We start from the raw sequence: 13206 nt of genomic DNA on the forward strand, positions 1-13206 counted from the left end.
AACTTACTGTCAGCAGAGAGCTACGTGGCAGGTGCTAATTGGTGCCCTTGAGCCTACCCATGAAGGGAACACCCTACAACATGGGCGAAGACTCAGGCTGGCGGGATGGCAGCCGCGGCCCATGCAGGTAAGAACGGTGGGGCTGGGTAGTGGGTTGGTTTTAACGGACGATGACGAGGGAAAATTAATTATTTATGTTATTTTCCCTCATCATCGTCCGTCGAAATCTCCCCACTGCTCTTACCTGCACGGGCCGTGTCTGCGGTATGGATCAGACTCGAGGCTTCAATTGCGTGACCAAAACATTATATTCATACTTATGTAAGTGTTCTCCGAATCCCCAAGAATGATTGCTCTCGGATATAAACACTGTGGAGCTCTTGTTCTGTTATACATTTATATACATAATACAACACGTGTGTCAACCATAAGAGTCATATGTTCCTTCAAAGAGGCTCATACAAAGGCACTCTGGAGATTTACATTGCTCAAGGCCTCTTCGCCACCGTCCTCTCCCTTTTGCCACCTGTACACCCTTTTCTCTCTACACCACCCAGCCCCAAATGCTTCCTATCTATACATCAAATCACTCATTCTTTCCAAGGTGCACCAGTCCTGTGGCCCCCTTCTGCCCTCTTTTTGCCCCCCCCCCCTATTCACGCTACTTGGTTACCCCCAACACACCACCCTCTTCATCGAGCCTCTACTTATTTTGTTTTCCTTTCCACTGCCCTTTTCTGTGACCTTCTTAGAACTTCAGCCTGGGTGTACCTTCATGAATTAGAGGCAACAAATGCTAAACAATTGTTACAAATCTAAGTGGACTAAACTGGAGAAGTGGTTCTTAACCTGTGGTCCGAGGCCTACTCAGGGGATCTGCAACTGGTTTGCAAAATTTTACAATAAGACAATTAATAAATTAAAATCAATAAGGTATATATATTAAGGAAGCAAAATCATTTGAAAACTTTATATATTTGATTTTGAATTAATCAAAAGCTTTCAATATCTGAGCATTTGTTTTGTGTATACTTTTATTGTTTAGAGGTTCAAACCATACACATTGCTGATGCTGGTGGTCCCCAGCTTACAATAATAACTCAGTGGGGTCTCTGGATTCCAGCAATGATTTAGTGGGGGTCCATGGAATTCAAAAGGTTAAGAACTACTGCACATGAGTATTTCATAGCGTAGCAGCTATGGGTTTGAAATGTCTGCCTCTCCTATTTGAGCATATCACTGCATGGCCAATTTACTCAAATTTTTTGTTTGGGGACTTCACTTACTTTGTCACTGCATAACCATTTCTACATATAGGGACTAATTAGGATGTCGGTCGGATGTCCGACCGACATCCTTGGTTTGTCGATTACGGGGGTCGGAAGTCGAGCCGGCCGGTCATTCCATCTGGCCCCCAACGGGCTCAAGGTGCCCATCGGCCAGTCGGAAATGCAACATAATCCCTTACGGGCGGCGTATCTGCTGTCGGAATTAGGATTTTGGTTTCAGACATGCTTTCCAAGTCGGGCTTACACTATGGAAAGTCTTCCAGAAAACTACTTAGAGGGCCCCTATCAGGGCCCCCATCCTTCAGCAGTCTCCGGTTGGGGGCTTGGAAGGCACATCCCTGCACCGTGTGGCAAGCACCGTGAGGTGCCTGCCACGCAGGCAGGTATTCACAGAAACTGCCATTTCTCTATAGGTGCTTGTGCTGCGGTCGGTTTCCGACTGCAGTAGAAGCTCCCATAGAGAAATGGGAGTTTGCCACCGCACCACGTGAGGTCACATTGTAATAGGGAGTGTGGCACTGTTGACCTGTGGTCGGTCGGTTCTCACACCTGATAATAGGCCTGATAGTGTGTGACATTTTGAATAAAATACAGTTAAAAAAACACAACCATTATTAAGTAGATTATTCTCTTGCAAATCTAACTTGCTTAAGTTACCCAACAAACGCACCATAGGTATTTTTAAGTCTGTCTGTGTTAAAGGTAATACTAATTAAGGTACGTAAGTTCTTTTCTCATACACTGCACTCTTAAACCCTGCATTCCCGAAATCTTACCTTTCCATTGATCCAGTGCAGATACATTGGCCTTTGTAAGGATGTGAGGAGATCTTTTCCCAGAATGTCCAGTACATTTGTTCCCATGAATATGTTTTTTTCATTTGGGCGTTCATTCACACTTTCAATTTTGACATCTTTGATCTGTAAAACAATTGGAAAAAGTAACAACGTATGATCAGAATCCATCGGACAGGACCAATATTGTTTATTAGAAGTTTAGTTCATGAAAATGGGGCATAATATTCTGATTTTGGGTCTTAATGCACTAAAATTCACATGCCTTGGCATTTACCAGTAATTTCCCTCCACGAGTGTATATCAGTAAATTGGACCTGCTGATACGCACCTGGGGAAAATGGAGGAGGTATGGACTTCATCATACCTAGCAATTACTAGATGCAGTAATCTCCGCATAACTTATCATTTCGACCACTGCGTGAACAGGGATTTGCACAAAAGTCAGAATTATCTGGCCCACTTGTAATCAGTGCATATGCTGCTATTAATTACACGCTAATGGAAACACAAAGATGCTACAGTATGTAGCAATTCGAGGGTGCTGCTAAATGGGTGCATGCCCTTAATTAAGGATTGTTTAATATGGCATCTTTTCAAATGTACCTTTGCTAATAAGTGTTCTAGTAAGGATATGTGTTTCTTAGCTTTGTGTTCCATTCTCTCCTGTTAAAATGCTTCTGGTATTTTACTTTTTTTTGTATGATTAGTAAGCACACTGAAATCCTGTGTGTGGTATATTATATACATTTGCTTGACAATTTTAAATCAATTAATGGGTGTTAACATTTACTTCCATCTGAGTAAAGATTCATACAATTAAACACTATCAGTAAGATTTTGTACGAATGGGTTGACAGCAAACAGAGGAAACTGTCAATGCAAAGGCATAAAACAGTATGCCAATCATAGAAGAAATCAAGCACAAAGAGGAATGTGAGTGAGATCAAAAAGGCAATATTTGTTGCTTTCAATCTGATTCTGTCCTCCCCAACTCCTCCAGTAATTCAACATGTACATGCTCACCTTCAGAAATATTGTTAGAGACCTCAGTCTCTCATGTCTCTTAAACAGATGCCATGCACAGTAACCACTAGAGGACAGGCTCTAAGAATTCCAGATTCCAGCACTACCAAAAACATGTAAATGAGAGTCAAATAAATGGGCAGAAGGGACCTAAAACTAAACACCTGAAAGAGTGTTTATGACTAGGCTGGCTGGAATTGTTAATTCCTCAAGCGAAATCGGCGGAATTTGGTAATTCAGCATTACTCTTGCAACACAGATTTACTGAAAAATTCTGCTGCTCTGCAGGCAGAATTAACTGCTTAAATGCATTGCTTTTTTAACTTAGAGGGAGTGCTCCCTCTTCTCGCCATATTTAGAAACTACTGCATACCACTTGGTGCCCTTACATACTCTGCAGTGAATAAAACATGCAATTACTGCAGAGAATGCAAGGGCACAGGGTGGTCTGCAGTGTTTCTCAACATGGCAGGAATTTGGCCATTTTTTCTTTTAGGCAAAATGCATCCCCACAACCCTTTTGGGCGTGAGGGTGTATTCTGTGCTAGTTAATAGCACCAAATTCCCATTTTTTTTCCCATTGTGGAATTCCTCAGAATCTGGCCCAATTTTAATGTAATTCCATGTGATTCTGTGGAATCAGATTCTGTGAATTCCATGTAGCCCTAGTTATGACTCTGTGCCACCACTGCTCCTCTCAGTCACCAGCGCATTGCTCCATTTACCATCTTTAGCCAGTCAATGACTATATCCACAACTGAAAAATAGCTCAGGACTATACAGTCATTTCATAGTATCTAACCAAACTGATGCAAACACACACAAGGTGGACCTGGTTGCTCAAGAGTCTACAATGGATCGGTGTAAATTCATGATTCTAGATAAATATAGTATGCTTTCCATGTCAGTGATTGGTTACCACGAGAAAATTGTTCTCTGCATACTATATAGTATTCTGCTAGTCCAGTTTCCTATAAGTGGCTACTTGCATGAAAGTAAAGGGGGAGGGAATAGAACACACAGCAAACAGAGCATCTTTGCAGACAACAAACTACATTTGATATCTCAGAGATTGTTCAGCCATACATACTGTTGTCAAAACCTTACTCATTCAAAGAATTGCCTTGGAAATGCTTGAAATGGTCGGATCATCTTACTCCCGAAGAAGCCGAGACAACCTCACCAACTACGGATCCATCACTCACAAACACTTAATCCGGAGAATCATCAACCCACAGATGAGTCCTGCTAACCACAGATGATCAGTGCCTCTAGATATACAGAACCTTTCAGCTGCATTCCACATGATCAACCATCCCACTCGTCACGCCTGAAGTTTTGAATGGGATTCGCTTGCAACATCCTTTGCCTACTGCTCCATCCAATGCAATTTCATTCTCATGGGCACCGCCAGATGCCAAAGTACCCAGTTACTTATGGAGTCCTTCAAGTGTCCCTCTTGTCTATCATCCTCTTCAACCTCTACATCAGGGGTCTCCAAACCGGTCCTGGAGGGCCGACTCCTGCTCTACATGTATCACAGTGAGGCCCTATTGACTATTAACATCATCAAAATATATCAATACTATAATGACACACAACTCTGCTTAAAAGTCTCTTCCACTCCAGAATCCAATGCCTCATGCACCCAGACCTGGATAGCCAGCCCTTACCTGAGATCAAATACTCCAAAACCGAATTCGTATCATTTGCCATGAACAACAAGCAACAACTGACTAAACAGATTGGAACCCAAACTTTCTCCCAACACCTATTTACTGGGATATACTCTATACACAGACCTCACCCTGAAGCATCACTTCACCAAGAAAAGTAATATAATCTGGTGCCAGCTCTCTTTACTAATGAAAGCAAAACCATTACTGCTAAAATGCAAAGTCAAACCCTTGTACTCTTGCACTGGGATACTATCAATGCCTTGCTTTCACAGTACATCTTATGAATGGCCTGAAGAATATGACCACATGATCTCTATCCATATGTACCGCAGCCTATGCAGGTAAGAACGGTGGGGCAATCGGGCCGGGTTGGGGGGGATTTCGACATCTGACGACGAGGGAAAAGTAAATAAATAATTAATTTTCCCTCATCGTTGTCTGTCAAAATCCCACCCGGCCCCACTGCCCCATTGGTCTTATCTTCATGGGCCGCAGCTGACCCTTATGATAATCCGCTAGCATCTATGTTGGCCTACACCATCTTCCAAACCAGCTGTATCGTCTACAAAGCCATCCCTACCTGACTGAAACACAGGTTACCAGACTGGGCTCCGCCCCCAGTGGACCCTGAGCAACATCCCCCTAGCTGTCTGTACTACTACAACCCTGATATTAGACATCTTTAAAGAACACTGCATTAAGATGCAGTGCAAGCCACTTAACATCTCAGAATCCAACTATCTCTCCAGTCATCCTGTATCATCTCGTTAGTAAAGAGAGCTTTCGGCCCAGCTTGCCTGTGCAAATACCACAGCCACCCATACATACAGATACAGGGTAACTTAAAAGCAAGAGAATCGCTTCCCCATGCACTGACAACAAAAACTGCCTGTGGTTGATAATAAATGATCGTGCTGCTAGCATCAAAAGTAAGACCTCCAACAACTAGTAAGTTAAACTAGTCTACTTTTACTGTTAAGGAGCTCCACTACTTTTAACAAAAATGCTCACAGCTCAAGTACTTCTATTTTTACAGTTAAAGTATCACTCTCTCTCTCTCTCTTAAACTTGTTTAGGGTGCTGTTTTGAAGCAAAATACTTGTTATTCTGCTGACCTCCGGACTTCTGAACTCAAATCAGGTTAGACCAAAGAGAAGCTAAAAAATGCTGTAAAAAGACCCACTTGTCTAATCCCCTGTTGTTGGCTATCCGCTTCTTCATAGAGGCTGAATAACAGGTAGTCCTACAGTCAACCTTCACCAAGTACCCCCTCAAATATCTAGCTGATCAGTTACTCTTAGTTGTTTGGTGCACTCTGATCTCTGCTTCCAGCATACAACAGGAAACGGATGGAGCCTCCACAGCCACTGAACATTCCATAGAACTTGCAGACCAAGCTAGCAGTTTATCAAAAATCCACTATTCTCATACATAAGTGTGTGTCAGTTTGAACTTTAATTTGGTTATCTTTAGGCTTTGGGAAATAGGCAAACTCCTGAGGTGTTGATTCACAAAGAGCCTCCTCACTCGTGGTGGAGGCCCTGCAATCGTGGCAGGGAAGGGGTGCACACTCATGGCAGGACCTCATCAATGAGTAACTGCAGTGCGAATGTCCCACCACAAGTGCGGCCCACCGCCATTATTGCGGGGCCTCCGCCACGAGTGTAGAGACCCCCCTGCCACGACTGCGGGGCCTCCGTCACAAGTACAGAGGCCCTCCTGCCATGCCTGCGGGGCCTCTGCAATGACTGAGGGTCCTCCGCCACAAGCATAGAAAACGCCCCCGCCACGACTGCGGGCCTCCACCACAACTGTAGGGCCTCGGCCACGAGCACAGAAGCTGCCCCCGCCACAACTGCGGTGCCTCCGCCACAAGTGCAGAGGCCCCCCCTGCCACAACTGTGGGGCCTCAGTCATGACTGCATGGCCTCCACCGCGAGTGTAAAGGCCCTTTGTGAATCGGCCCCTATGTGTCTTTCTCAAAGTATTAGTGTCCAGGCTCAGGGATATTTTTCACAGAAATCCTACCAGAATTCTAAGAAGCTGGTCATCATCGCTACTTGGATTCCTCCACACTAAGTTGACATCTACATTAGAGGATATCCTGTGGCCGACGCTGTCTTCGACTACTCCTCTTGGTCGGTCAATGAGCACCTCTGCAGAGTAGGTGAATTTATACAGCTTATCATTGTTCAGCCTTGGTCCGGTTGTATGTGCTGTAGGAGAAAGTAGAATAAGAACATCAGACAATGAATGCGCAGATGCCATAGATCTACATTGATAAAAGCCCATTTAATTATTCTCTGAAAGAAACTAGATTTGATTTAAATTACTTTATCTTTTTCAAATTTTTATACTATTTTACTATTTGTAGTATTAAGTTCTTCATTCTGATTTTCAACATTGTAGTGTATGCAATTATTGTCCCACCTGGTAGTGTATAGCCTGATCTAGAATATTCGTGACTGTTTCAAGCAAAGCTTTAAATTGGACAGTCCTATGTATGCTGCTCTTGTAATTATGTCAATACAATTGAATATTTGCTGCAAATGCTAAAGGTAACTTGTAGAGAGTGACAAGGGCAAAGCAGTATATAAGTATGAGGTAGGTCTCAGTTTGTGACCCATTGGGTCCAGGATGTAGTTTAGTTACAGCTATGAGATATTATTTTTGTTCTCCATTTTTGTAGTGTGCAGCATATGGGCTAGTTGAGTAGAATAGTGCACTCCTTTGCAGCACGTGTGATAGCCCATGCACAGAAAAAAACTCCCTTTCAAAGAAGTTTGTTTACAACTATTTTAATATTGATTTTTCTTTTTGTTGCAGGCAGTAGTACAAACAACCCGTCCTCGTGCTTTACGCAGTGTTGTAGTCAGTGTGTCATGGGCCCAAGTGCAAAGAAAGAAATGGGCCTATCGACTACTGTTTGATATGTAAAATACAGCAGTAATCAGGGTTCATTGGGCCCCGGTGCTACTGTACCTGTTGCGCCAGTGAAAGAGGCGGCCCTGGCTGCATGAGCCACAGATAAACCCTGAACCCAAGGAGCATGAAATACTTTATCAAATGTTTCCATGCAGTTATTTTCATTTATTTGTTTTAAAGTAATTATAGGGTGAGCTATTAAGCCTTCTGTGGTATTTTTGCACTGACCCAAATACCAGAAAACATAGAAAAGTGGATGTCAACAAGTCCCACAAAAGGGTAGAATTTGTGAATAACCAGATTTTCAATAGTTTGTGGAACCTAATAAGATTTTCAGCCAGATTCATCAAGCCGAAATCGGCTCGCAAAGGGCCAGATTCTGAGAATCTGGCCCTTTGCGAGCGCAATTTTTCCATGTGGGATTCATCATCCCAAATGCAAAAATCGCATATTGCGAAATCGCTAAATTGCGAGGAATTGCATTTAAGGACTCTCTATTTGAGATTCCTTAAATGCAATTCATGAACCATTTTAGAATTGCGAAATCGCAATTTTTGGCCGCTATTTACCGCGAAGTCTGACTTCGTGGTAAATAGCGAAAACTTAGAAAAATGCACTTTAGTGCATTTTTCTAAGTTGTATGTTACACACACACATGTCCTTTGGACATGTGTGTGCGCAACATCAGTCTACATTTTCATTTCAGGGGTGCTACAGGGTGTCCTTTGGACACCCCTCGCACCCTTGAATTCGCATCCTTATTTGCGATTAGCAAATTGCTAATCACAAATAAGGAATGACTCCCCATTCATTCCTATGGGCCTTTAGGCCCATAGGAAGCTAATCGCAAATAGGAAGCTGTAGAAATCACAATTATTTTCGCAAATAAGGAAGCTGTAGAAATCACAATTATTTTTGCGATTTCTACATGAATCCCGTTTTGCGAGTCTTTAATAGCGATTCCTTAATAATCGCTATTAAGGACTCGCAAAACGGGATATTGATGAATCTGGCCGATAGTTCTTCCCAAAGATGAGCCAGAAGGGTGTTCCACTGCTGGGCACCCTTAACTGAGAAAGCACATGCACCCAAAGAGAATCAGCACAACTGGGGAATCATGAGAAAGCCTGGTCAGTAGATCTTAAAGAACGGTGCGGATGATATCATGCAAAACGCTGATTCTGAGCTGAGCCAGAGATGGCCTCGCGAACAAAACACAGGAATTTAAAAATGATGCATTCTTTAATAGGGATCCAGAGGAGGGAAGGACAAGCCTCCCGAAATGTGGTCTCACTGTCTGGCTCTGATTCCAAGCACCAACCTGGCTGAGTACTTTTATATTGTCTGAAGCTTTTGAATCAAGTAGTTCAGTTGCACCAGATAAGCTGCATTGCAATAGCTGAGTTTATCTGAAATAAAGGCACATGTGGCTACATGTCCAAAGGCTTTGTGTCGCAAAGTGCACTGATTCGCAGAAACGGCCCATTTGCGAAAACACAAAGGGTTTTTCACATGTACAAAGCCCTATTTGCAATTCGGTAACCTGTTAACGAATCATAAATTGTGTTTACGATTTCGTATTAGGAAGGTGTTTAGGACGTCCCTTCCTAATACCCGATCACAGTGGTATGTGTGAATGTTTTGCGACCAAAATGCAGAATCAAAACATGTGCATTTTAGCACCTTCTTCAAGTAGGTAGTAAGCCATTCGCAAATGGGAAGAGGTCCCATAAAACCTTATAAATGAATAAAATAAAACAAGGGATCCCTTCGCCTTTGTGAATGTTTGTAAAAGAGCAGGCGGTGGTGTGGTCCTACTCTTAAAAAATAAAAAATAAATCTTTTTTTTTTTTTAACATCCCATTTTCCTTTATTGAAAATGGGCTACATTTAAAATAAAAAAGACCTCAGCATTCCACCATCCTTGTGATTTTAGCAATTCTCAATGGGTCACAAATCGAGACCTACTGTCTACGCTTCAAGGACTGATGACTGGTCCACTTTTTCTGCACAATCCCCTTCCTTGGTCACAGACTATGGACTTGAGCTGATACTCTTGCAGTGACTTGTGAAGTGGAGTTGAGAATCAGTTTTTGCACCCTCCATGTTGGGTTATTACAAATATAATTCAGTATGTACACATCTTTCTCTAGAAGTCACAGCATTGATTTTTAATTGAAATATTCTTCCATATTTCTGTTTGCATCTTTGATAATATGCCGGATATCTGCTGTCCAAACAGATAGCAATATTCCTTTACCACATATTTGGCAAATATATGAAATTCCTCACTTAATTTGAACTTTCTAAATTTTCTTGCCATTGTAACTCTTTCATTCTATTATCGTAGCTTAAAATATAGCTGCTCGAGGGTCAAATGTCCATTCTGCTCTGTCCTTGGAACTACCTACTCCTCGTTTTAATATTTTAACAGTATATCTTCCTGTGACCTGTGTTACGGCTCTTTGTGCAAATGTTTTATGTGATTTTTGACATAGTCACACTAACAGTATGCTAGGCTCTGTTCGATGACATGGGTCCACCCACAGTAGGGCTCTTTTAACTTGGGTTGTTACCACACTCATGACCAGACCATGCAATTAATATGACTAAATGGGGTATAGGAAGTTATACCTAAACCACTGTGCTGAAACTGCCTACTGGGTATCCCTGCTTAATCTGTGCAATATGGTATGACTATCCCCTTAACAGTACGTGTAGTTTGCATAAGAGTCTATCCTCCATAGTGGGGTCTCCTCCAGATGTATACAGTCCTGAAGGTTACAGGGTAGTCAGGACTGTTGTCTCCCTTTCTCCGAGCATGCCACTCGCCTGTACTGTTCCTTGACTTCACCCATCCCTTTAGAACTCTCTGTGAAAGCAAGTGCAAATGTCAGATATAAATTATGATCTTGGAGGAATGACAGGGACACTGCACAGTACGCAGGGCTACGCTCTTTTCCCCAAGTTAACCTGTGACCTGGATAGGGTAGCACTTAAACCAAGGAATGCTTTCCCATCGCCCATATCATATGCTCTGTGTTGATGGAGCACAAATGTCTGACAATAATACACAAAGTAAGAGTGATTGAAAATGCACTCCAAGTGGCTGTTTCCACCCAAAGTTCTGTAGCTAATTTTGTTGTGACAGTTGGATTTGGGCCATCTGTCAGTGCTTAATTTGCGCTGGTAGTTTCGGGTACTCAGCACTGGCACTTAATTGTCAACACCGGTGCTTGCGACAGTCTGCCACAAGGTGGTGCTGTGTGGATAATTTACAGATAACCACATCAGTTAATTTTTAATTCAATATACATTACTATTACCTGTCTCCCAAGCTATTCTTATAGCATTGGGGACCTGGAATAGTCAGTTTGAATTGTCACACTTGAAAGAGCCTGATAGTAGTTGTCTTGTTTAAATCATTGGCAGCATTGCTAGAGCAATGTGTGGTACAACGCTGAAGTTGTCTTCTGACGAGAGCCCTGGCACTTATTATTTTTTTACAAATTAAGTAGTACCATCTACCCTGGGATTGTATGTAAGATGGCTCCTGCAACATATCTAGTACTCTCTCTTTACTCAAGGAGCTCCCAAACATGCATTGGGGCAGAATTCTTAACTGGTTCTCTTTTAGTGGTAAGGATTATACTCTCAGAAAGGTAGCTTCTTCTTCAGTCCACTCAGGACACATCTCACGAGGCTCATATGGGGCGGGAAGCAGGCACGTCTCAATTTACGCACCATGATGTTGCTTTCCATCAGGGATGGTTCGATGTACCTAACTTCGAATTCTATTACTACTGTGCACAGGCTCACTTCGCAGTGTATTGGTTCCACCCACCACCCTATATACCTCACCTTGCGGTTGAGGACGGCTACATGGCTCCGAAGCCCCCGGCAGCCTACCTCTTCACGTCGATGAAGGAATGCGGGCGCGACCCTTCCACTGTGGACTGCACTGTCGTGGCATGGCAGCGAATAGCCCATAAATTGGAATCCCCGATGCTATACGCTCCTAAGATGACTCTGATGCGCAACCCTTTACTTAGCGTCACATCGGAGGGGATTTGCCAAAAGATGCTCGAGAGCCTTAAATACTTCACTTGGGGGGATCTATATGTTGGAGGGCAATTCTGCACAAAGGAACAGTTCTTTGCCACACACACCAACAATAATGGACACATTCCTCTACACTCGGCTCCGCCAGAGTGTGAAGGGGCAACCCCCGTGTTTCCAGAGGAGCCGACCACGTTGGATCCCTTGCACGCCTTCCTGAAGGCAGAACCTCCCAGGCACGCTGTGTTTCTTCTATACAAACACACACAGGCAGCAGTGCCACCTCACACGGCTAGAGCCAGGCGAGAATGGGACAAGGATTTGGAAGCTCCATTGTCTGTTGAACAGTGGGAACGTAGCTGTATACACACAGAAGCATCACCGGTAATAGCAGATTATGTCTCATACACTTCAAGTTTTTGCACAGATTGTATCACACCCTGACCAGACTGCATAGATTCCACCTCAGGGACAACGATAGGTGCATCAGATGCGGCGGGGAGGGAGCAGATGTCCTGTATCTGGCATGGAGTTGCCCCCATGTGGCAACATTCTGGACTCTAACATTTGAGGGGCTCTCAACCATGCTGGGGATCCAACTGGATCCATGCCCACTTGTAGCTCTCTTAGGACTATCCCAGGACATTGACACACCACACATAAAATTCCTAGCTATAGGGCTACTTCTGGCGAAACATCACGTGGCTTGTCGTTGGGGACGGGCTCCCAAATTCAAATGCTGGAATCACACCATGACCACATGGCAAGACAATCTAGGTTACTATGCAGAAATGCTACCCATTAAGTCATGCCCAAGGGATATTTGGGGCCCGCTTACCACTTACTTACCTATTGTTGCAGGAGACGAATGCAGATGGAGAAACGGCGGGAACTGCAATGGGGGCTGGGGACAATAACGAGTCTGGCAGGGGGTCCCGACCTCTCAAGAGAGAATGGCTCTGTAATGGATTGATGCATTTTAATGTTAGGAGGAGGTTTGTGCTATTTGAGGGGATATGACTATGTCTCATACGCATGTAGAGATGGGAGTGGGGGCCGAAAAGGGGGACGCATGATTGAGAGTTTTGCTCTTGCGTATTGTATTGCCTAACTCTACTTATACTGCAGTAAAGTTGCTCCCTGCACCACACGTCAACACGCTCTTCTGGTTAAGATCTGGACTGTGCTGAAAGACCTTACTATTGGCATCGAGGGCACAAGGGGGGAGGGAAGTTACTGTTATGAAACATTGACATGGGAAGGTCGCATATATTTGTGCAATGCAACTTATGATTTGCTGACTGTAAATTGCACTGATGTACCATACAATGATTCAATAAAGGTTTTGGGGAAAAAAAAAGGATTATACTCTCAGAACTGAGGGAGAGATACTGCTGCTGATTCCAAAGTGACTACGGAGGTCGGCACCATGGC

General features: G+C 43.5%; 1 protein-coding gene across 1 annotated transcript in view; it reads right to left on the minus strand.

The window, feature by feature from the left end:
• MTTP (microsomal triglyceride transfer protein) overlaps positions 1–13206 on the minus strand; it is a 324058-nt gene that overhangs the window by 244747 nt on the left and 66105 nt on the right. Inside the window, exons 2-3 of the mRNA XM_078676089.1 lie at positions 6817–7004; positions 2066–2209 (exon numbers count right to left, since the gene is read on the minus strand). Of these exons, the coding sequence (XP_078532215.1) occupies positions 2066–2209; positions 6817–7004 (332 nt within the window). The remainder of the gene's footprint in view (positions 1–2065; positions 2210–6816; positions 7005–13206) is intronic.

The sequence above is a fragment of the Lissotriton helveticus genome, chromosome 2_1, assembly GCF_964261635.1.
Source record: "Lissotriton helveticus chromosome 2_1, aLisHel1.1, whole genome shotgun sequence".
Lineage (NCBI taxonomy): Eukaryota > Metazoa > Chordata > Amphibia > Caudata > Salamandridae > Lissotriton > Lissotriton helveticus.